The 22,866-nt window shown below is 47.7% G+C and overlaps 1 protein-coding gene across 1 annotated transcript in view; it reads left to right on the top strand.

Moving 5' to 3' along the window:
* The window catches only part of LOC106749102 (insulin-like growth factor 2 mRNA-binding protein 3-A), a 42,977-nt gene that overhangs the window by 13,546 nt on the left and 6,565 nt on the right, over positions 1 to 22,866 (top strand). Inside the window, exon 2 of the mRNA XM_014628213.1 lies at positions 10,721 to 10,784. Coding sequence (XP_014483699.1) covers positions 10,721 to 10,784 — 64 coding nt within the window. The remainder of the gene's footprint in view (positions 1 to 10,720; positions 10,785 to 22,866) is intronic.

A 22,866-nucleotide genomic window follows, 5' to 3' on the forward strand; every position in this document is an offset into this window, starting at 1 on the left:
GGGGGGGGGGGGGGGAGGAAGAAATGAAGGTAGTCGGATTTTCATCCCGCTTCATTTATCATCTTCGATTATTCGTGATGATCGATGGAATGTAGGAAACAGTCGGGAGAATGCTGTTTACATACGTTAATACGCCGTTTCCGTTTTCATCGGTCGTAAAGCAACACCGTAGCGATTGATAAGAGCGAAGCCCGTTCCGAAAAAGCGCGGTCTTACTACGTCCAGATAAAGCGCAGTCGAAAACCGTGAGCGATATCGAACACCGAAAAAGAAGCGCTCTTGTGTGCGTGCGTGCCTTCCCTTCGTCTCTACGCCCGCGCCGCGCGTGAAACGCACACCGCCTCACAACGGGCCGAAACTCTGAACTTTGTACGTCGTCAGATAATAGCCGTTATCTGCGCCTCCACGCGCAACTTTCATTGACGAACGCATTTTGGAAGCCGCGAGCGCGTGTCTGACCTGGCCGCCACCGCCGCTGTCGCTGCATCTAAAAATGCACGGTATGCTCCGATGTTGAAAAGCAACACAAATATTATGTCAAAAATTAACACAGAATTAATGTTCATAATATGTTAATCGACACTGAAATGTAAACTGTGTTTTATTTTAATACTTACATATATTGAATATCGAGCCAAAATCTTGAGATAACTTAAACGCAATATCTTAAATTAACACACGGATATGGTAAAAATTTAATATAAAAATGTTGACAGAGACCGATTTTAACACAAATATAAAATATTTTTTTTACTCTAACATGCGTGTACGCGTGATGGAAGTTTCGGAAAATTCCGAGTAAATCCGTTTGCGTGCGATCAATTTTCTCTCATTCGCGGAGAAAGCTAAAGTAATACGTCGATATCGTAAACTTGGCGCAAGACGCAACCGAATTGCGTTTGACAGAATGTTTTTTTTTTCCGAATACGTAACGCACGCGCGTTTTCAACGAGAGACAATTAAAGTATCTCGACCGATGACTCGCGAATCCGGAATAGCGTAATCAGTGCGCGGTCTGTGCAACATTCTTTGTATTACAACTGCGATTTATCGCATGACGCAACACTTTTCTCAATTTCGTCGCGGTTAATCGTCCGTCGACCGTCGCATTTCGATAAAAAGGTATTCGATTAGCGGAGTGCATCCTGAGTGCACCGTACTAATCGAATATCGACTTTCGTTCTGCGCCTTTGATGATGAGAGACGCTCCATAGTAGATAATCAGAGAGTGTAGAAATTAAATAAACTTTTTTATTGTTATTAATTGACGTTGTATTGTAATTAATTATTGATTTTTGTTGCGATTTTTGAATTCTGAATACCTCCGCCCTGTATATAATAAAATATAAATAATATATATGCCGAAAAAAAGAAGTGTTAGATTCAAGTAATTATTACTCTAAATAATTACTCTAATAGTTCTTAGCTAATTTTTACTTGGGCCAAAAATAATATTTATTTGATTCAAATAAAACTTACTTAATTTGAGTCAAAATTTGCTAAGGAATATTGGAGGAATATTAGAATTATCCGAGTCGAGATTTCTGCATTAAGTCCATTTAGTTCTATATTAAATTTTCAAAGGTCTTCTATTGTGCTCTCTTTGATGCTATAAATGGGAAATTATTTCCATTTTCTCTAGTTGGAGATTTAATGTAGAACCTAAAATTTTCCTCCGGGAGGCCTAAATTACTTTTGTATCAAAGAAGCATTATTATAGTGCTAGGAATTTATTTCCGCTTTATCCACATTAAAGACTCAATGTAGAACTATATAGACTTAATGTAGGATTGAAATTTCGACTCGGGTATTTACTTGAATCTAACATTTTTTCTGTGTAAATAAAACACAGTACGCGTATACATTTACATATAAATATTTTAATAACGCGCCAATAACTCGACACATAAAACACGAAACCGTTGCTTTTAGCGAAGTATCAGAACTATGTTCGATAATGCCTGCTGCTTAAGCCCAAGCCGGATGCAGCTCGTTTTTGATCGATAGAACCAAGGACGACCGTCAGGCTCGTGCGTTTAGAATATCCTAAATTTGCTGTGCGGCGCAGGTTCGTACACACGTTCACCCCTTTGGCATCAAATTCAAAATTCAAAAATACAATTTTTTGCAATTTCCATTCGTTCAGATCGGATGGTCAAGAAAATTGTAATTAGCTGTTTTTCCCAGCTTATTTATATATTTTATATTTTATAATCGCTGGGATCGCGCGATTTACGAAAATTTTCTGCGATGCGCCACGCATTATGTGCAATTTTGAACAGAGTAAAAGTAGAAATATGTGGAAGGGTTAACGTACAACCCCGCATACGTGAGCCTAAACGGTCGCGGCGAGAGGAAGTAATTAGTCCGCCAAACCAGAGCGTAGTCGGCTTAGTAGACCATGGCGCGTATTCATATCCCACGTTAAGCGCTAAACGTGGGGGCATGAGTATACGGACTCGTGCGTTTATTCAGATAAATTCTGCGTTTCGGCCGACGGAGTGGGCTCCCTCCGGGAACATGAATAATGTAACAAAAAAAGTACACCGTACTAATAAATATCGGAAGTCCCGGATTACGCGAGCCGTTGGGCGCGATAATTCGAGTAACAATTTCGCGAGTCCGAATAAAAACAATAGCAGACGTATATTACGAATATTATACGTATGGTGGCAAAATTTTAGAGACTCGCTCGAGCCAACAATTAGTCATAATTCTGTAAATGAACGTTTCTTTAAGGTAGTTGGTCTGTCATACCACTTTCTTAGAAATCCTTTTAAATTTTGCGTACTGTTGGAAATATATGTCTGTAAAATTTAGAAAACGATTGACTGTTCGGAAAGTGAAATATTCGCAACTAAATAGGACATTTTTTTATACGTATTCCTCGAGGTTACACTCTAGTTTTAACCTTCGATTTTTAATTTTCTTCTAAGCTATATTTAGGATTTTAATGAAAAATTATTGTGGATTTTAATACAAACATTTCCAAATTAACCATTTTGTTCGGGAAATGTAGCCATAGTAAATTGATTTACGTCGTAGAAGTCCCAAAATTCCCGAAGGTTTCTCGAGATCGAAAAATCTTCCGTAAGCTCAACCGTTCTTGTTCGAGTTAACACATTAGTCAGCTGTTGTTAATACAAAAATAATGAACTATGTCATCCCGACGACGGGTTCGCCGCCGACTTCTGCCACCGGGGAGCGAAAAAATCGCCCTTTTTCTTCGGAGGGGCAGAGGGTTGGCGTTCGGTAATTGGTCCTGTCGGCGAGGACGGAGCCTCGCGTTTGGCGCGCTTTCCTGCGCGGATTCTCAGTCAGGACCTATCTTAACGTGCGTGGGCCCGCTCGCTTCATTCGACAAACTAACCTACCCGTCTAAGTAATCCATTGTGCTCTTCGTGCTCTCTTTGTGTGGCCGCTCTCACGCTGAGGGACCGGCGCGAGGGCTAGAGGGAAAAGAGCGATGGAAGGAAGGAGAGAGTGACCGAGCGAGTGAGCGAGCGAGAGGACGCGGAGGGAGATAGAGAGGAAAGAGGCTGGGATCGAGGACGAAGGAACGAGAAAGAGGAGGCACGCCACAAGGCCAACCGAGTCCTAAACGTTTTCTGTTGCCTTGCGCTTTTGCCGCGCCGAAATCACCGTGGATTTGACTAACTGCTCCGGTATTACTTACCGTCCAATTGCCGGATAAGCCGAGCGATATTTCGCTGAAATTTCGAGTCGGCGGCAGTGATACCCTTCGATCGGCTTCGCATAGCGATAACGTGAAAAATCACGAAGATACCGGTGGAAATTTTTAAATTAAATCGCTCCCGTTTACCGCGCGTATTAATGTTTTATTCAGAGCACGCATATTCGCACGGAGATCAGTCTGGGGTACGTGACAACGGTAATTATTTCTTCACTGACAAATGAAGCAGTCGTCCCGGGTGCAAATATGCACATTTAATTAAGCATAATTTTTCTTAATTAAGCAGGTATGCATGCGTATGTTTCTAAAGAGATCGGCTCGAGAGATGGTTTGCGTTGTTAAATACACCGCATTAAAAATACACGCGTACATACACGGTGCTAAGTGCAGGCAACGATCTCGCGTTCAACGCCCTCGTAGCACCTTTCCGATGCTTTCCACCGTTGTTGACGATTCTCACTGTACGATTCCACCGATACTCGTCGCGATAGCGACACGACCTCGGCAAGACGTATTGCCCGAAATCACGCGAACGTTTATGCGACTTTACCCTCGAAAGATCCTCGTTTCGCGACGTACGTGTTTCCGTCGTCTCAGAGGCCACCTTCTCGAATCGATCTCGCCCCCGATCGTTCCATTGTTCGCCGTTTCTCCCGCGTTCGTCGCCGGAGCGCTTTCGGTCAAACGATCATTACGTAACGCGCCAATTAACGCGCACGAATGTTCAGTTCGCTCCTTCTCCGCAACTTTCGTCCGCCGAAAGGGCAGCTCGCGACTCCCACAGGGTGGAAACAGATGGCACTGAGGATCCCTCGGAATAGAGCAGCTCGGTGCGATCGATGCCCGGAAACGGGCCTCCCTCCGAAAAGGAGTCGCGCCATTTCTTGGAGCGGTCGCTGAGGAAGAGAGAGAGAGAGAGAAGTCACGTCTTTCCTTTCCCTCGGAAATTCCGGTTCACCCCGGCGGGTAAACCGATGGAAAGCTCGCGATCGTTTTTCCGGTCTTCCCGGGCATACACACGCCGTTCTTATTGACTAACGCGAGCGCGTCGGCTCGCCGTGAGTCACAGGGCGCAAAAGGAGGACTTCCGTGGGATTGCGAGGAGACGGCGAAGAGCGGTAACCCAATAGTAATTTATGTACCTAACCGTGCCAACCGCCGTGTCCACGGCATCGGTATTCAGCATCGGCCTGGAATGCGCAACAGGAACCTGTTCTCATTCCCATTCCCATTCCCGGTTCCCGGCGCAGCGCTACCCAAATATTTCATTACTTCCCCGTGGAGCCGGTGTACTCCGGGGCCCCCTCTTCCCCTCGCCTCTGCCTCCGTCTCCCTCTTTCTTCGCCTGTGACATCTCCCCGCCCCTCCGTGACCCTCTCGCCCCTCTCGGCGGAGAGCATCATCAGTGTTATGTCACTCGATGACGGTGTCCTTATCGCCGACGCGGTTACCGGCAATAAATTCGACCGAGGTGCGCCGCACGCCGATGCGCGGAACGCCTCGTTGAAGTCCGACTTCTTCGTCGCGAATGCCGACGTGTGTATATCTGAATATATTTTAGATTCAAATCCGAAGTTCGGAGGAATTTTCTGACGGGTCTAAAATGAGCGATCAAACGTCTCACTCTTTTTCTTGTTAATTTTGCCGAATCGAATGATATTTCCTGCGGCGAGTCTTTCGGAATATCATTATTGCAACATTGTATCTTATACGTTGTCCGAGATTGAGCGAACGTTGTAGTTTGCGAAGGATATCGTCGAAATTAGAAAGGTATTCCTCGCGTCTCGAAGATATAGAAATAATTGGGAAACGAGACGGCGGAAAGTAGGCAGTTGGGCACGTAGAGGCGAGTGCATGCGAGCGGAGAAACATCGCGTCATATCAGACCGGCGAGATAGGAAACCGCCAACCTTGCACTTTGGATGCAACCTCGGGGCTACCTTCGTCAACCGAGCGATCTCTGTCCGACGTTAGAATCGCGCCCCCTATAAATAACCGACATGGTGCAAGTAGGGAACGGTGCTTAATAATTGATATTTAATATCGCAGCATACATTGACCTTCTCCTCTTAGTCATTCTACACTTTTATTTACATTCGAGTGTAAGAATGCAGAACGTTACCCCGTCGATGATGTACAAGATGAAATATCGCCTCGTGTAATTAACACTTGTGACAAGGAAAAGCTTAATTGCAAGCGTTACAAAGTGCGAAATGTTATGTAACTCGAGCATCAACTCTTGTCTCAGCGATACGTGTAGTAGGATACTCGTACGGGAAAAAAATAGTCCTTAAATCAATGATAGATGTTCTCATATATAAACGAGAATATTATAATATTCTTAGATGTTTAATTGAATTGAATACAAGTATTTGCATCGATGCAAATTTAATGAAATCAAGACTGAAAATCTTCTAAGAAGTTTATAATATTCTTGCTTATTTATGAGAATATCTATCATTGATTTAAGACTGATTTTTTTCCGTGCAGAAATATAGCAATTAAAAGCTGTGACGTTGTAAAATGCAATTTGATTTCTTAATTATTGAAATAAGTATATTTATGCGTATGCACGGAAAAAATATCGTGCGAAAAATTACTACAAAATTTTGTGTTGGGCCATACCGAAATCACGATTGAAATTATATGTGTTGTAATATTTGATTTGTGATGTATTTCATGTGTACACATCACTGAAGATTACAACACATGTAATAATTTCAATCATAATTCCGGTATGGTTACAGCATTACAAAATTTTGTGGTAATTTTCACTACATTTTCGCCGTGTAGATCACTGTATATTTTTTTAATGCACGTGCCATCTTCCTCGTTTGAATTTGCAAAATAGTCCCGAGAATTCCTCTAATTACTCGAACTCAGCAAAATATAATAACTTCCTAGGACGATATCTTTGACTTTTAATTCGAGTAACATCCATCCAGAGTTCCTACCTTCGTAGACTTTCTTACGGATAAAGTGTATCTCGTGCGTAAAAAAAAAAAAAAAATCTAAAACGTGAATTCCGTTCTGTACTTCAGGATGCTCGCTCGCGACGGCGATGAGGAAGGTTAGGAGAAAAAAATTGAAAGGAAGAGAGAGAGAGAGAGAGAGAGAGAGGACGAATGAATATATATTAGATAGGTTGCGCGGCAATTCTACGTCCGGATAGCTCGCTTAAACTCGCCGCTAGCTCCTTCTAACCTAACCTAATCCAACCGGCAAGAAGAAGAAGAAGAAGAAGAAGCGTGCTCACCTACCTACCTACCTACCCATCTACCTGAGCGGCACCGCTCGTTGTAAGGAAAAGAAGGGCAGAGCAGAGTAGAGCTAAGCAGAACGGAGCAGAGCAAAGCAAGGTAGAGCAGGGTAAAGGGAGGGCGCGCGCGCTAAGGAGACCTTGAAGGCTGCTGGCCGGGTGCCCAGACCTAGTGCTGACCCACTATAAAGGCACTTGCTGTCCTGCTCGTACGCCAGGACGACTCGCTAGCACCCTCTCCCTCGGGAGAGAGCGCCTGCTAACCTACTACTCTCCTGCCCGCGCTCTTCGTTCTTCACCGCATATACATACACCGGCTCGGCTCGACTCGATTCCGAAACCCGCTTCCAGACCCCGGACCACGCGCGCGCGCTTAGAACTCTCCGAAACCGAGGGCCCTACGTTCGCCGTCTCGCTCCCTCCCGTCCTTCCTCGTTGCTTCTTTCTTCGCTCTCTCGTCTCCGTAGTAGTAGTATCCCCCGTGCTCCCTCGCTGCCTTCACGATCTCGTTTTCACTCCCTCTTTTCAGCCCTCTCCGCTCCCCTCCTCCCCCCCCCCCNCCCCCGGCCCCGCTTCATCCCTACGTGACCCTTCCCTGCCCTTCCCCGAACACCCCTCTCTCCTCTTCACGTCGTCACTACTACGTGTAACTCGCCCCTTCTGCGTAGTGTTTCTTCTTTGCTCTCGGTCTCTCTCTTTCGCTCCCTTCGGCCGATGCTCTCTTTCTTCATTCTTCTTTCTCTCTCTCTCTCTCTCTTTCTTACTCTCCGTCTCTCTCACACTCTCATTCTCTCTCCTTCTCTTCCTCTCGGTTCCTCTCCTTTTCCGTCGCTCTCTTTCATCTACTCTCCCAACACGAGCGCGTGAACGAAAGAACGAGAGGGCATACGTGTGCGTGTTTTGGAGGGAGTAGTACCATCTAGCATAGCAACTGCTGTTTCTGCATTTCTTCGCAGCGTGCCCCGAACGAGATGCCAGTATATTTTAGGCGTATAACGGGTGTCCCAGCGCCGAAGGGAAGCCCGGAGCTTTCCCGGAAGCTGGCGATCGTCCGCAAGCCTTTTAGCAGCCGCGACAGTTCCCATGATGAAACCTCAGATGTCAATGCGAACTCTACGTTTCGGCAATTTCGCACGCTTTATCCGATCTAACGCGTTTTCATCGTGCCGCACGAACCCGGGAATATCACCTGGGGTTATTTAGACGTTAATGAAAAAAAATCGCTATTATTAACCAAATTTAGCATATTATCGATCGCTTTACGATTTATTATTATTTAGAGACACTGTAAATATCGATTTATCCGCTACTTTTTGAAAACCAAAAAAATGAGGAGAAACCAAACAAATATTTAAGAAATAAACACATCAAGTGTTCGTGACCGTTTACATAAAAAAAATAAGGTGACTATTCGCGGATTAACGTTTTCACGAGAATGACGATATCTTGTTCAACGTTAAAGGTCAAAGATCGTTCGTCTAATATTGAAACAGTAAACAATAATATTTGACAATTTTCTAACAAATGTCTGACTTCTTTTCCCTCTCTCTCTCTCTCTCTCTCTTGTCTGATATCATAGTTACATCACCACAGTGCGACGATATTACTGTCGCTCATTTTATTATTCTCGTTGGTGTTGTTACGCGCGCGTTCCGTCAGACCCAAACACTTCTCAAGCCCACTTTAGCGAATACGACGGCGCAGTTAACCCCGCCGGTGCAATCTCGTCCCATCTTTACGGCACGTGAAATCGGGCGTAAAATGCGCGGCGTATTTAACGCGGCATAAGAATCGAATTAAAGCCTCGTCAGGACGTAGCCGCGGCTCTTCCCCCCCTCCCCTCCCTCTCTCACACCGTCTCTATATGTATCTTTCTCTCTTGTTCTCTTTTAGACCACCGAATTGGCTTTCGCATGAAACCTGTTGGTTACGCGGTCGAGCACACTCGTATACATAGGTACACTTACGAATATTATTATTGCGCGGGGCAGCTCGCGAGGGGAGACCTGACACGAGACATACTAAGTAGCCATTTAGATGCTACTCCTTTACTCCCGTTCGTCCACCTTTCGTTATTCTTCTCCTTCTTTCTCTCGTCGCCGGGTCAAAAATGGAGGGAGACACGCGAAAGCGCCATTTTTCTGCTACCTTATTCCCTCATTTCGTTTCATATTCGTATTTTTCATTCATTCGTATTTCCAACCTGGCTCGTCCAGCCGCACATCAGATATACCCTCTCGCTGTGCCGAGTCCAGCTAGTCTAATAGACCGTCCGCGAACGGGTTCGTTGCTCGACCCACGCGGTTATGCCGCGAGAAAGCGCGGTCTCGCCTGTAACTACGCAGAAAATCCGCTCGGCGAAGGAACTTCCGGAACAATGTTGCACGATCGCGCGTACAAATCACGCGTTCTGCATGTATTTACAATAGTAATCGTAAGAATGCGCCTCGCCCCGCCTAACCGATTGATCGTCTCTGCGTCGGTCCGTCAATTTACATGCCGCTTAATCGCTCGTATTCCATCCGAGGGAGAAGAATACAGGACGATACCTCGCGAAGAATAATACAACGGGAGCGGCGAGCGAAGCGATAGGTTCGATCTTTCTCGGCGCTCGCGCTCAATTAAAATTTCAACGAGCACATTCACGGGGAACTCCGCCGTGGCACTCAACGGGTCCACTTAACGAGCGCTACGTCAAACGGCCGGTCGTTTCTCGCCGGCGAGAATGATTCCGCGGATCTATTCTTCTCGCGGCGAGCGAGGCATCGGTCATGGGAGATTAGACGGGCCCGACCGGTAAAAACGACACCTGGCGCGTAGGAAAGCCAAGGAAAGGAAATACTTGTGTGCGCCGTGTGTACGGGCTACTCTTTTTTAATCTACCTCTCTTCCTTTCGCTTTCTCCTCTCTCTCTCTCTCCCTCTCTTTCTTCCTCGCCCTTTCTCCTATTTGGCCGCGAGCTACGAAATGTCCGGCACAGTTCACATAACCTCTTGATCCTGATTAGAATATGAGTGAGGTGTAGCTGCGATAGCTTCGGTCGGGTTAATGCCGCCGGCCGCGATTCTCGCGCCGTTACCGCACACGTGCGCGCACCGGAACCCGGAAGCGGCCGCGCGGAACCGGTGCGATGTCCGGCCGTGGGCTTTTCCATGGGAAAAGTCTCCCGTCTCTCTCTCCCGTTTCTTCCCCCGGGGTCGAGGCGACCGCGGCTCAAACAGGTTGTACACGCTGACCCAATGATCCAATTCCTCCGTTCGTTCCGACGCGCCTGAGAAAATCCCCGGCTTCGTCGGATTTTCCGCGCTCGCGGCTGGAAGCAGAAACGGAAAGAGCGGAATGCTCTTATCGTGAATCGGGAAGGGAGGAGAGTCTGTCTCGGATTCATCTTCAGGCTTAAACGTGAACGTCTTCAAATAGCCGGAATTATGGAGCGGATTTGTGACGATTTTGTAATTGGGAATCTTGGGTGTTTATCGCGCGACGACACGTGAAGTACGAGAAAGCGGCGGATGTCGAAACGATCGCCGTTAAATGACTCCGTAATTATTTGCGCCACGACAATGGGACAGGCAACCGTTACTTTCCTCGGTTCGGCTTCTGGTATATCTGAATAGCCGAAAGGTCACCCCGTACTATAACGAGGTCTGGTTCGCGAGATTGGTAATCGCTCTATTTACTGGCCACCGTTGTGTGCTGCGCGCCCATGAATTTTGCTCGCCTCTTTAAAGACACATCTAAAAACCTGCTCTTCGTTTTCGTTGCAGGATACACTTACCTCGGATCTTCGCTCGTGGTGGAGCCGTCAGTGGCCAGCGGAGCCAAGAAACGGTGAGTCTCTCACTGTCCTGCGTTCCAAGGTGTCGAGAGGGCATGGCTTTCGCATGCTTCAAAATGACTCTTACACGAACGAAATAATCAAGCGATGGAAATCGATCGTTTCAACGCTTCCTTGACTCGCGCGCATCGCGAGAGAAATCATTCGCGTAAGAGAAGATGCCAAATACTGATTCGCACTGGTCAACAAATTTCGCATCGTAAACTGCGTACTTTTTGAATTTTAATCTCCTCTACTTGTCTTTATATGTTGGAACAGAAATTGACAATAAGAAAAATTAATCAGTTACAACTTAGGAAACATAGGCTGCATTTCAGTTTTCGTAAATTAATAGCACGAGTTATGAAAGTAAAACAACATAGTGCACAAAAACCTGTGTTAAATTCAGTTCACATTTTTCACACCGTCCCGAACGGCCTAAATTTTTCGCTTACTTTCACGCAAGGTGAATACGTTGAGAAGTAACGCAAAACGTCACGTCAAAAACTGACATAAAATTAACGCCAATTTACGTCCCGGGCATAATTTCTGCGTTGGCCAGTGTTATCGTTCAACTCGCAAGCTTGATTTTTCCCCCGATGCAAGAATCATACGCATGGCGGGCGATCGTGTCGCACGCACCCCGGCGGAAAGGGAGAAACGAATTTCTCGCCGGTTGGTGCGTCGAACTCGCGCGTTTGCAGCGGCGTAGCTCTCGATCGACGATTAACGCATTCGCAATCATCGCGCTCTAACCGCATCGGGGACAGGCGCTCCTCCGAGATCCTCTCTCGTTTCACTCCCCTCTTCTCGTATCATGCGAGAAGTCGAAATCGTCTCTGCGCGAATCAACGTTATCGCGCCTGATTTGTCGAGGCACCCTCTGTGATCGCCGGTGACGGCGTCGCGTGCGGCAACGAAAAATTCCGATCGCGTGTCGCGCGATCGCGTGCTCATTACGCGGCCGTTTAGAATCGCGGTAATGCGGATCTCGTGTCGCGTTCCCTTGTCCGCTTTCTCGGGCAAATTAATATAAAACGCGGTGCGCGCGCTTGTACGTCTCGCGCGGCCGCTTAACTGATCGCCGTAATTTCGCGCAGCGTGTCGCAGGAAGCGTCCTCTCGCGGTGGTTTCTTATTTATTAAGAGCCGCGATCGGCATCGAGCATTATCGAAATTATTCGGCCGTTACGTCCGGGTGGGCTACCGGGCGTCCTCGCTGATTCGCGCGTGCCGTTCGCATCGTCGTCGTCTGCTCCTCGCATCTCAGCCGTCTCTCTTTCACTATCGCGCGCGCGCGTTCTCCTCACGTTCCTCGCGAGCGCAGGCGGGACTTCAAAAGGAGTTCGTTAACCCGGGGGCCCCGTCGCAGCACGCGGGCGCGATCGCAGCGGAGATCGCGCGTAATACCGCGCGTAACAAGGTGCGTAATTGGCCGCACGCGAGTAAATGCGCGCGCGCGCGCATGCAGAAGAGTTTGGACTCGTGCCCGGACGTGCCCGGGCAAAAATCGCCCGGGATTAAATCGGCCCGACTCAGTGGAACTCATTCCCGCCCGCGAGTTCCTCGCGGAACTCGCGCTCTCTTTCTCGACGGCCTCGGAGACGAGCTCGCGACGCGTTTGCTTCTCGACTGGTAGGACTGGCTCGTCGATTCGGGAATGGATCGGGCTGGTGCAAAAGTTCCCTCCGTTTCTCAATCGTTCGTCGCTGAGGAATTCCCGAATCTCCACGGGCGCGAAATCACGCGGCCGCCGAAGAGATGCCGGATTATTGAACACATTCTTGATTGATTTTAAGACAAATAAATGCCTTATGTATGTTTTGATGAAGAAACGGAAAGAACCTTTGCATCAACCCGATACTTGAATATCAAAACCGCGGATGGGTCGTTTTTCGCTCTATTACTGTTGCTTAATTATTTACCGTCGTTTGTTATTTCAACGAACCATTGCCAAGCCAATGCGGGTTTTGTTGGAGCAGCAAATTAAAAATACAAATTATTTGCTCCCGCTGCGGAGTCATTTGTCGTCCCATACTCACGAACCATTTGTTGCGGGTATCTCGTTAAATTAAAACAAAGTTTTGCTCTCAGTACGTTATTGTTCAACCGTTTTATGATAAAGAAAGGGTTTCCCAATGATGAAAAATCCAAAGAAATGGGTAGAATAGAATCTACAAATGGGTCGAAAGTGACCCAGCTGCGGTTCTAGTTAGCTAAGATACATTCCGAACGGTATACTTTTGGGATGTTTGTTTTCTTTGTGTCCCGTTTTTCAAGATATAAATTCTATCCTGAGACGAAAAATAATCATTTTTGGTAGATAACATAGCAGAGACTTTTTGGTAGATAGCGTTGTGTATCGTGTTATCGTGCATGAAAAATATTTAGAGCACTATTTACATTCACTATTTACTCGCTATTTACACTCATGTTCTCTCTTTCTCTCTACATGCTCACGTGTATACGGATCGATGGTACGTATCTTCATTGTAAATAGCAGCGGGATTCCATAACGATATGCCGAATAACGATAACAAAACGCAGCGATACCGTCGTCGATATCGACGTCGTAAAACGCTCTCGATACCCTCTTCCGTCGTAAAAATGATTTTTTGTAACAGCGAGAATACAATCGCACTCTCCTCGCGGCTACTCAGTATGCGCAATCGAACGCTCGTTTGACGACCTCGTAATAACGGTGATCAGACATAAACCCTCTCGTTACCGTCGAGTAACTTACGTCGTTACCTACGTCGTCACCGATATAAACGATACGTTAAATTTCGAGTAACAAGTTTCCGTTGAACTTTCCCTCTCTTATTTCTGGTCATTGCGACTTACGAAACACGCAATACGAAATTTAGACTCCATTTCAAATATCAGTCTTATAAAATTCTTATCATATTCAGGAGCAACCATAGTTGAATTATCGAAAATATTACGATATTCGTGAAATCCCCCCCCCCTCCCCCTTTTTCCCCACTCGCTCGCGAAAAGCCGGCTCGTTTCGCTCAATAACACTCGGCGTCGGGATGGTTAACCCAAATATTCTCGTGACGCCTTCGCGTTTTTGCGCGTCGACGTTTGGGAGCCTCTGCACGACACAGAGGCAGCCTCTTTCCCGACGGTGAGGCAGGCAATTCGAAAAAAAATGTGGCACCTGCCTTCTGCTCGCGAGCTCCAAGTCGAGAGAGCAGCCCAGGCTGCTCGCTCGCTCGCTCGCTCGTGCTATAACAGCAATCTGTTATTTTACCATCCCCCGGACTCGCGCGCACACTTTCAGTTTCTCTTTCCATCCTCTCATCCCTTACATGCCATCGGCCATCTCCTCTCCCACCTCGTCCTCCTCCTCGTCCTCGTTCATGCTCGGAACAGTCTTATCGATGCCTCGGAAACGTGCCGTCGCATAAAACGAGGATTTGGCTCGGACGGCCGAGCCGATACGCGGCCGAAGATAACGCCAATTAGAGAAGAAGAACGTATGATGAATTATTACGTCGATTATGGCCGATAATAAGAGCGCACACGTGTACAGTTTTCCTAATACGTTTATTAAGTTTCACACATTTCGAGCTCCGGCGTACCCCACAAAGCGCGGGGTCTTACCTTCATTCTCTCCTTTTTCCTTTTTTATTTGACGGAGCGGGGTGTGTTTATACTATGCCCGTAGAATTGTTTTAGTACAGCAATATTGAGCGAAATGAGAAAATGCCGGGCTTGGTTTGATCCTAATGTATATATCTGGGGTCGAGCTTTCAATGTGACATCTTTACAGTCCGAGGTGGTTAGGGGAAGGATTAAAGAGTTTCGGCGCGAATGAACGCTTCAGTGACGAATAAGAACCGAAATTACACACACGTTGAATAATCGCGCGGGGTCGATGAAAATGAGCTATTTGTTCGGCGAATTTTAACTCGCTTCAATTCCCATTAAGGAAATATTTTAGTCCAGACACCCGTTTTCAAGATGATTTTTGAAAATTAAAATAAGAAAAACTATCGAAGCTGTAGAACTGGGGTTTTGCATAGGTATTTATTATTTACATTTTAAGCAACGTTCCACATTTTTGTAAATCAATGTTATTAAAAATGATACAAACTGGAGATCGGCAAGCCTTGCCGCTAAAAATGCGTTCAATCGAACGTATTGATTGCAGCCGCCCCAATTACCCGAAATAAACATATGAGCACTTTTTCTGGTCTACATGAGTGTAGCGAAAACGTTACGAAAATTGTGCAATGCTGGACGATACCAGAATTATGACTGCGATTACGATACGTGTTGTAATCTTTCATGATGTATACCGTGCGTGCTACATTACAGATTACAGCGCGCATAATAATTCTGATAATAATTCCGGTATAATCCAGCATTACAAACTTTCCGTCGTAACTCGAAAACTCGTGGTTTTTAACGCGACATTTTCTCCATGTTCATCTCTCGGCGTACATTTGTCCCATCGATCGCACGTCCCGCTTTAACGACTGCCAAATGCGCACGGGTGCGAATTAAACGGCCGTGCCGGCGGAATTTCAATATGAAAAGCGCACAGATAACACAACGATATTCGCACGATCGCTCGCGATCGTTATTATTACGCGCGCTGTGGGAGATCGTTATTCAAGAATGGACAAGCAAGCGGATGCCCAGTGAGAGGCAGAGCGCAAGAAAGAGAAGGAGAGAGAAGGAGAGGAAGAAAGAGAGAGAGAGAGAGAGGGAGAAGTAGAAGTTTATTATACACTCTATAGAAAGAGACGGAGATAGGGAAACGGGTATCACTTCCGAGTTGTCTTCTGCAATGCGCGTCCCGGCAGAAGACACGACGCTTGGCGGCTTCCAGCGGCGAAAGGAGCGAGCGAGCGAGCTCCGCCGTTTTTTGATGTTTAGGAGCCGATGCATGGCTAAACATTCATTTCCATATAAGCCGATATGTTTCAAATGTAAAGCGGCGTCCGCGCGCGCACACCGGCGAGAGTGGAGAAAGAAAGGACGAGGTGGGTAAACGAGGTGCGCGGCGGGAGGGAAGAGGTGAGGAAGGGTAGGAGGGAGGGCGGGAGGGTGAAAGGGAGAGGAGGAAGCCCGCGTGGAAGCGGCGGACTGGTACGAGCGGAAACTAGTTTAAGCCCGCGGGTTGTCTCACCCCTCGACCGAGCCCTCGACAATGCCCTCCATGGGATCCACCGTGCTCCCGATTCCGTCCACTTTAACTGGCTCTGCCTGCCATCGGCTCCCCCCCTCATCTTCTCTCTCCTTCTCCCTGTCTTGCGGGCTCTCTGTTTCCTTTACGCCCGTAAGTAGCCCCCGCGAGTGTGAGAACCGACCGGAAGATGCCTAACCCCGTGAGCGCGAGTCTCGCGAAACGCGCCTCGGTTGTTGCTTTAACCCCCTTGGTGCGTGAATTTAATTACGAGCGTTGTTAAGCTCCTACATGTCCTCAGCGAGAATTTCGTCATCGGACTGTTGAAATGTCTTTTTATAATAGATCGTTGTAAGTACCAGGTACGTGTGATCTATCGGATTCTTTGCGGTTATCCCGCTCGCCGTTTTAGCTTCGGCACGCGTCGACGCGAGTTGCGACTACGATCAAGCTTTCTCACAAATAGCTGGCCGGTTAAATTAATGATCTCACGGGATTTATACTTTCTTTTATTGGACACGGTTGCCGATCAACCGTAGAACAAGTAAATCTTTAAATATTATAATATTATAAAATTATTATACGTAATTATGTTACATCGGGATTATATACACGGGGAGAATTTTTCCCGCGGTATTGCGGGAGCCGCGAAATTCATGACCGCGCGCGAAAAAGCCGTCAAAAACGTGCTTGTCGCCGGACGCGTTTGCGGCCGGTCGGCACACAACGCATTGTCGCGACGACAACCACGCGTTATGATTCCCCAGTCCGGCACGTGGAATCGTTCCAGGTATCGTTTGCCGCATATGTCTGACGAAAGTGCGACCGCAAGATCCGCCAGCGTGTGCGCACCGGCTATGAGAAAGCGCGCCCCACTTTGCGGTGCATCGGTACAATGCGAGCACGTGTAGTGTGCTCGCATTATTCCGTCCGTGCGTGCGGTACTCATTCACTCGACGCCAGACCGACCTGGCCGACACGCGAATTGCGTACGTGTGGTGACCTCCCGTTTCGAAAGTAACGACGAGATTATCAGTCCAGCATCAGACGAAATTTCTTTCCCCCCCGTGAATGAATTTGCCGACATTGTGCTAATTATACATAATTATACATAAATTATTTCACAAACGCTTTGAGATATTTTTATCGACGGAAAAGGAATATACGATCGCGTCGAATTGGCAATTCCCACGGGAAAATAGAAGTAGTACCCACAGTTAAAGACTAGTTCTCACAGGTGAAAAGCAGCTCTCCGTGTGATACAATACCGAGATTTAGTTAACTTAGCTGATCCTTTTGGTTCTCGTGCACGGTAAATTAGTCTTAAATCGATGATAGATCCTCTCATATAAAAGCAGGAATATTATAATCTTCTTAGAAGACTTTTCGATCTGAGTGAATTCGTATCGATGCAAGTATTACTTGCTCACGATTCAATATTACAAGTTTCCCAAAAATATCTTAATATTCTTGCTCGTTTATGAAAATATCTGTCATTGATTTAAGATTCTTTCTTCTCCATATACCTAGCTTTTAGCTTCCACAGCTAAAAGCTAGATCCGGTAACGAAATTTCGGTTGCGTTATGTGGAAAGGTAATTTCTTAGTTTTCCGTATAAACCAAAAACACGACTGCTATTAATTCGCGAAGATTAAACGAGACCCCGAAGAGACGTGCCCGCAGCGATCATCGCGTCAACAGCCGATGACAAAAGGCGCGGAAGCGACATTGACCTCACAATAGCACTTGTTGCACACACCTCCTTACCCGTACTGAGCGTAATTCACCTCGGGTGTCAAGTGCACCGCTCGCTGCACAGACCCCTGAAAACGCCATACCTAGCGCTTTAAAGGAGTCCATTCGAGCATATACCGGTCGTCATCGCATACGATTGTATGAGCGCCGGTGCACGCAGCACCGCCTTGCATTTCCGCATCGGACGGCGTGTTTGCGCGCGCGCGCGCGCGAATGCACTTTTCTCATTTACATGACAAGGCCGCTGCACCTCATGGCGCGTAAGGTCGACGCAGGCAGGTTGCACGATATGTATACACCATAGCCCGGGGGGGGGGGAGGGAGGAAAGGGGTAGCGAGTAAAAGAAGCTCCCCTGCGGCCGGNAGAAAAGTGCATTCGCGCGCGCGCGCGAATGCACTTTTCTCATTTACATGACAAGGCCGCTGCACCTCATGGCGCGTAAGGTCGACGCAGGCAGGTTGCACGATATGTATACACCATAGCCCGGGGGGGGGGGAGGGAGTAAAGGGGTAGCGAGTAACAGCAGCTCCCCTGCGGCCGGTGCAGTTCGGTAAACTCCGAATGCACTTTGCCCGATGCGTCTCGCTCCTGCTCGCGCTCCGGATACTCGAATGCACGTCGATCGGTCCGGCTCTCCTCCACCTCCTGCCATAAATTCGACCGCGAACACGTTGGGGAAATAAAAAGGGTGCGACGAGGGCAAGGGGAGGGGGAGGCGCGCCGATGTCATCGCGAGGATCGCACGAGGCGCATCTCTCGTCCTCTTTACGGTGCATCTCTCGGTCGGTCTCTCTTTCTCTCTCTCTCTCTCTCTCTCTCCCCTCCTTCCGTCTTTCTTTCTCTATTTCCGCTTCTCTCCCTCTTTCGTCCTCTCTCTCCCTTCGAGTGAATCGTTGCACTCGGCGCGTGCCAACCTCGTGCCCTCTCCGCCTGCTGTACCCCCTCCCTCGCCGTGCATTTAATTCCACCGCTTCTCTCTCATCCTTCTCCACCCCTTTCGACTCACCCCACCTCCTTCCCGGGCAGCTCCGAGCGGCCGAGGTGCATCCTGCGTGCACTTGTTGCGCCGCCGATGCACACAGCCGGCTCTCCCGCTAATCTCTCTCTTTTTATCAAGCGTGAGTCTGCCGGCCGCCTTAGTCGCTCCAGCTCCGCCGATGTTTTCGGTTCACTTCCGCTCGTGTTTTCGGTTATCGCACTGTTGGCAAAAGTTTATCGCCCTTATCGCGCTTTTATTTGCATATTCAGACACTCCACATGAGTGTGTAACAAGATTTTTCTTTTCTTCTCCCTTTATCTCCGCTTCTAATCATCCCGTTCAATTATCTATACAACAGTCATTTTGAGATATCAAACGATTTTCCGAGAAACTGTGATTCAACGGTGCTTCTGGTTAGAAGAATTTAGAATATAAGAACCAGAAATTCCGTTTCCTTCAACTAAAACGTATTCGGTTCGTTCACTGTCTGGTAAATTCAAGCAAACTTTTCCTCCGCGAATCTATTCGAAAATAATGATTTCTCACAATAGCGTGTCGAAATCTATATGCGTTCGTTTTTTTTCTTTTTTTCTTATCATCGCGAAAGGATGAAAAGCGTCTCATTTTCCCTCGTCTTCTCCCCGGAACTCGCGCAAAGAGCAACGGCGGCATCTCGCCCCGGTAGAGCGAAAGCAAAACGATGCGCCCGGTCCCGCCCGGTAGTATCTCTCCTTCCGATATGTTTGCTCAAAGTGTGTATATCTTCCTACGAGCCTCGAGGGACGCCGTCCCGATGAGAGGAGGAGCACTCTCGATGCATGAGAGGGCTCTGGTTCGTGCAGCTGCGTCCACACGCGCGCCGTTAGCACGCGCTTATCTCGCATGCACTTTCATAAGCGAGATATCGCGCACGCTCAACGAGTCGCCAATTACCCAAGTAATTAGTCGGTATCGTGATTCGGACTGATTTGACGGCGGGATTATACGTGCACGTCGTATACGAACACGATGTCTGATTCACGCTAACGCGGCTAATCTTTAAACGGCTCGTTGTCTTTATAACGAATGCGCGACATCGTTCGTTTCACTGGGCGGATTTTATAAGTAGCCTTAAAGTCGCTTCTCATCACCCTATGAAATAAATCTGGCAATGAAATAAACCGGAAAAATTACCTAAGGGACCATTCAACAATTACATTTAATTACATTTGACAATTTTGAAGTTCTAATATGATTTTATGATAATAATCGAAATGCGAACTTTTAAATATTTATCTCCTTAAGAACAAAACTTTTGCTAATCAAAATTATGAAACAATATAATGAATTTTATATTATGCCTAAAGATTATTTGTATTTTTGAAAAAAAAGATAGTAGCGTGCAGCCTAATGATTACTATCTGCAAAAGGTTAGACAGTTTTGCGGGTATTTTGATATTATCACCTGGCGCTCGAAGAATTTGAGAATTTTTCTCGGAAAATGATTGAGATTGTAATCGATGTTAAAACGAGACGATAACGCGAGATAATCTATGGTAGTGAAGGCACCTTTAGACCTCATAACGTAACGCCCGCAGTCTCGATCCGAATTACCGATCGGATGCTTCGGGGGTGCAATGTAATTTGCGTTCTTAAGTAACGCACGATCGGCGAAAATGCGATTATCGTCGGCGAAGACCCCGAAGAAGCGTAGGCGCGAAGCGAAGTCTGAGTATTCGCGACGAAATCTCGCCGCTTAATGATTCTTTCGCCCCCTCGCTATAACGAGGCCGACGAGCAGACGAGGCAGCGACTTTCCATTAACAGCCGCATTAAGGCTATAAACGAGGCGCGTCGTCGCGAATCTCGTCGCGTCCGGGCGCGAGTCGTCTCTGCGCGAGAAAATTTATCGCTTCCTAATTCGATCAATCTCGCCCGGGTAAAATCATGTCGAAATGAATGTTAGCGTGTTTCGTTGGGAAAGTCGCGCCGCCTCGCAAGTTCGATCATTCTTATCAACGCGATATTGTTCACCGTGTTTTCGCCACTTTCAGCTATTTTAGCATCAACGAACGTTTCCCATCGGTTATATTTCACATAAGTTCAACACTCCGTCGACCGACCGTTTTCAACACCACAGCCAACCTTCATCGTCCCAGCTACTTTTTTCCTCGACCGTCATCAACAAATCAATGAACGTCACGACAGACATCTCACGGATCGGCCGACGGCGTTTCGCTCCGCGAATTTCTCCTGGCGATCGGTCGGCAAGTGGTGTTAAAAAAGTGCACTGAGCGGGCGAATTTCATTACTCGCCGCTCAATCTCTCGCACATCTCGTCGCGATTCCGGCGGATAAGATTCGCGCACTCGCCGAAGGCCCGGATCGCCCCGGCCGTCTTACGCGTGTCAAATTCCTTTTGTTTGGAAATACGACGATGACCGCGCGTATTCCCTTCATTAATAATTAATAACAGGCGCGAGCGTGCGCCTTGTGCGGAGGCAGGGGAGCGAGGGGAGGGGGCGGCGGCGAAAATCTTAATTACAGATTCGCCGCGTTGCATAATACTCCGTCGTGACGTCGGCCGTTTTTTCCCGCCGTACTTTTTCCGCGCCGGGTCGAGAAGAAGTGGAGGCGGTTACTCCGCTTATCGATCCCTTATCGGGAGCCCGGATCGGACCCCGTGTCCGGTCACGGGTGGACGGCGGATTTCATGGATACGCGTGGTGTACGCGCGATCCGCAGGTGTAAAAGGGCTCCGCTTAATTATCCCGAAATGAAGGCACGCTGACGTGCAATAATTGTCGCACGCGCCCTCCCCGTGCCGTCGCTCGGTTGAACGCTGCGGGCCCGCTCGTGCGCCGACACTTTCTCGCGGTGTTCCGCTTTGACGCGATCGTAAAATCGCCGGAGCGGCTAGCCGGCCGAGAAGACGCGACTCGCGATTTTGCGGGCCCAGCTGCCCGCGAGGGGACCGAGGAAGAGAGAAAGCCGTGCTTTCGCACTCACGAGCGACTTCCCCCGCCGGAGAAGCGACGAACGACCGTCGAAAATCATACTTAATGTCGTTCGCGATACGCTCCCCGACGTATTATTACGGCGATTGTATCGAGAGTGTGCGCGCTCTCCTTGCCCGGCACGTACGAATTCATTATACGTTCCGGCACAATGTAGAACGCGTGTTTATACATCGGAACAATGTTATTATCGTTCGATCGGAAGAACCACGGATTTCTTCACCGTATGCCGCGACATTATTTCCCCGGGTTATCCCTCTCTGATATCGGAGGTGATGCACAGCCTCGAGTATTTGTACATTGCACATCGGATAATCTCCACGTTCGCGGGAACAGTCCGGCGCGGTTAAATTGATAAATTATCATCTGTTGTATCGTTCTTCGCGATTACATCCCGATCATTCCGAGCGCGTGTCCGAAATAAGACGGGGAATATTTACTTTCGGCATGTTTCTTCTTTTTTTATACTATATATTGTATACTATATAACGTCAAAATAATTCACGGAAGATGTGAGTAGAATCAAACGGTTTTCCTCATTTTTAAGGCTGAATGCTCCTTTTGAGCTTCATCGAAATTTTGTAATTTCTATCATTTTTTCTTTTTCTATGTTACTACTTTACCAACCTCCCAAAAGTATCGTAATTTATCCAGCGAGTTACCGGACAGATTCGGGATTGCATTTCCGAAATAGCTGCAAGATTAGGGCACACTTGACGCAAACATAATTGTACCTATATAGAGAGGATACCTCTCCCCTTCTCTCTTCCTCCCTCATTCTCACAGTCTTACCCTGCAGCGTTCTAACCCCGATCATTAGTACTTACGCCGGTACTCATACGGCGAAAGTGAAAACGCGAGAGGGGCCCCGTCGTGCCGCGGGCCGAACAGGTTTCCGGGCGAATTGAAATTCCGCGTGGCGGCGGCGGCGGCGGCGGCGGTGGTGGCGTTCTCATATACGCGGTGGCTCGTAATATTCGCGCGCGCGACGAGGGCGATTTTAACGGCGATGCCTCTTAATTGCCGTGACCGGCGTAAAAGGACGCCGTGGAGGAGCCGGGCCCCCGGAATATGCACGGATCACGGAAGACGACGACGTTGCACCTGGCCGAGCGACCAGACCAGATGCGTATCTCGAACGACGCGGTTATTATTAATTCTTCTGGTTTTTTCTCGTTTTCTTCTTTATTTTTTTCTTTACTCTTCCTTCTTGCCCCCCCCCCCCC

The sequence above is a fragment of the Dinoponera quadriceps genome, unplaced genomic scaffold (assembly GCF_001313825.1).
Source record: "Dinoponera quadriceps isolate SergipeBrazil2010 unplaced genomic scaffold, ASM131382v1 scaffold3024, whole genome shotgun sequence".
Classification (NCBI taxonomy): domain Eukaryota; kingdom Metazoa; phylum Arthropoda; class Insecta; order Hymenoptera; family Formicidae; genus Dinoponera; species Dinoponera quadriceps.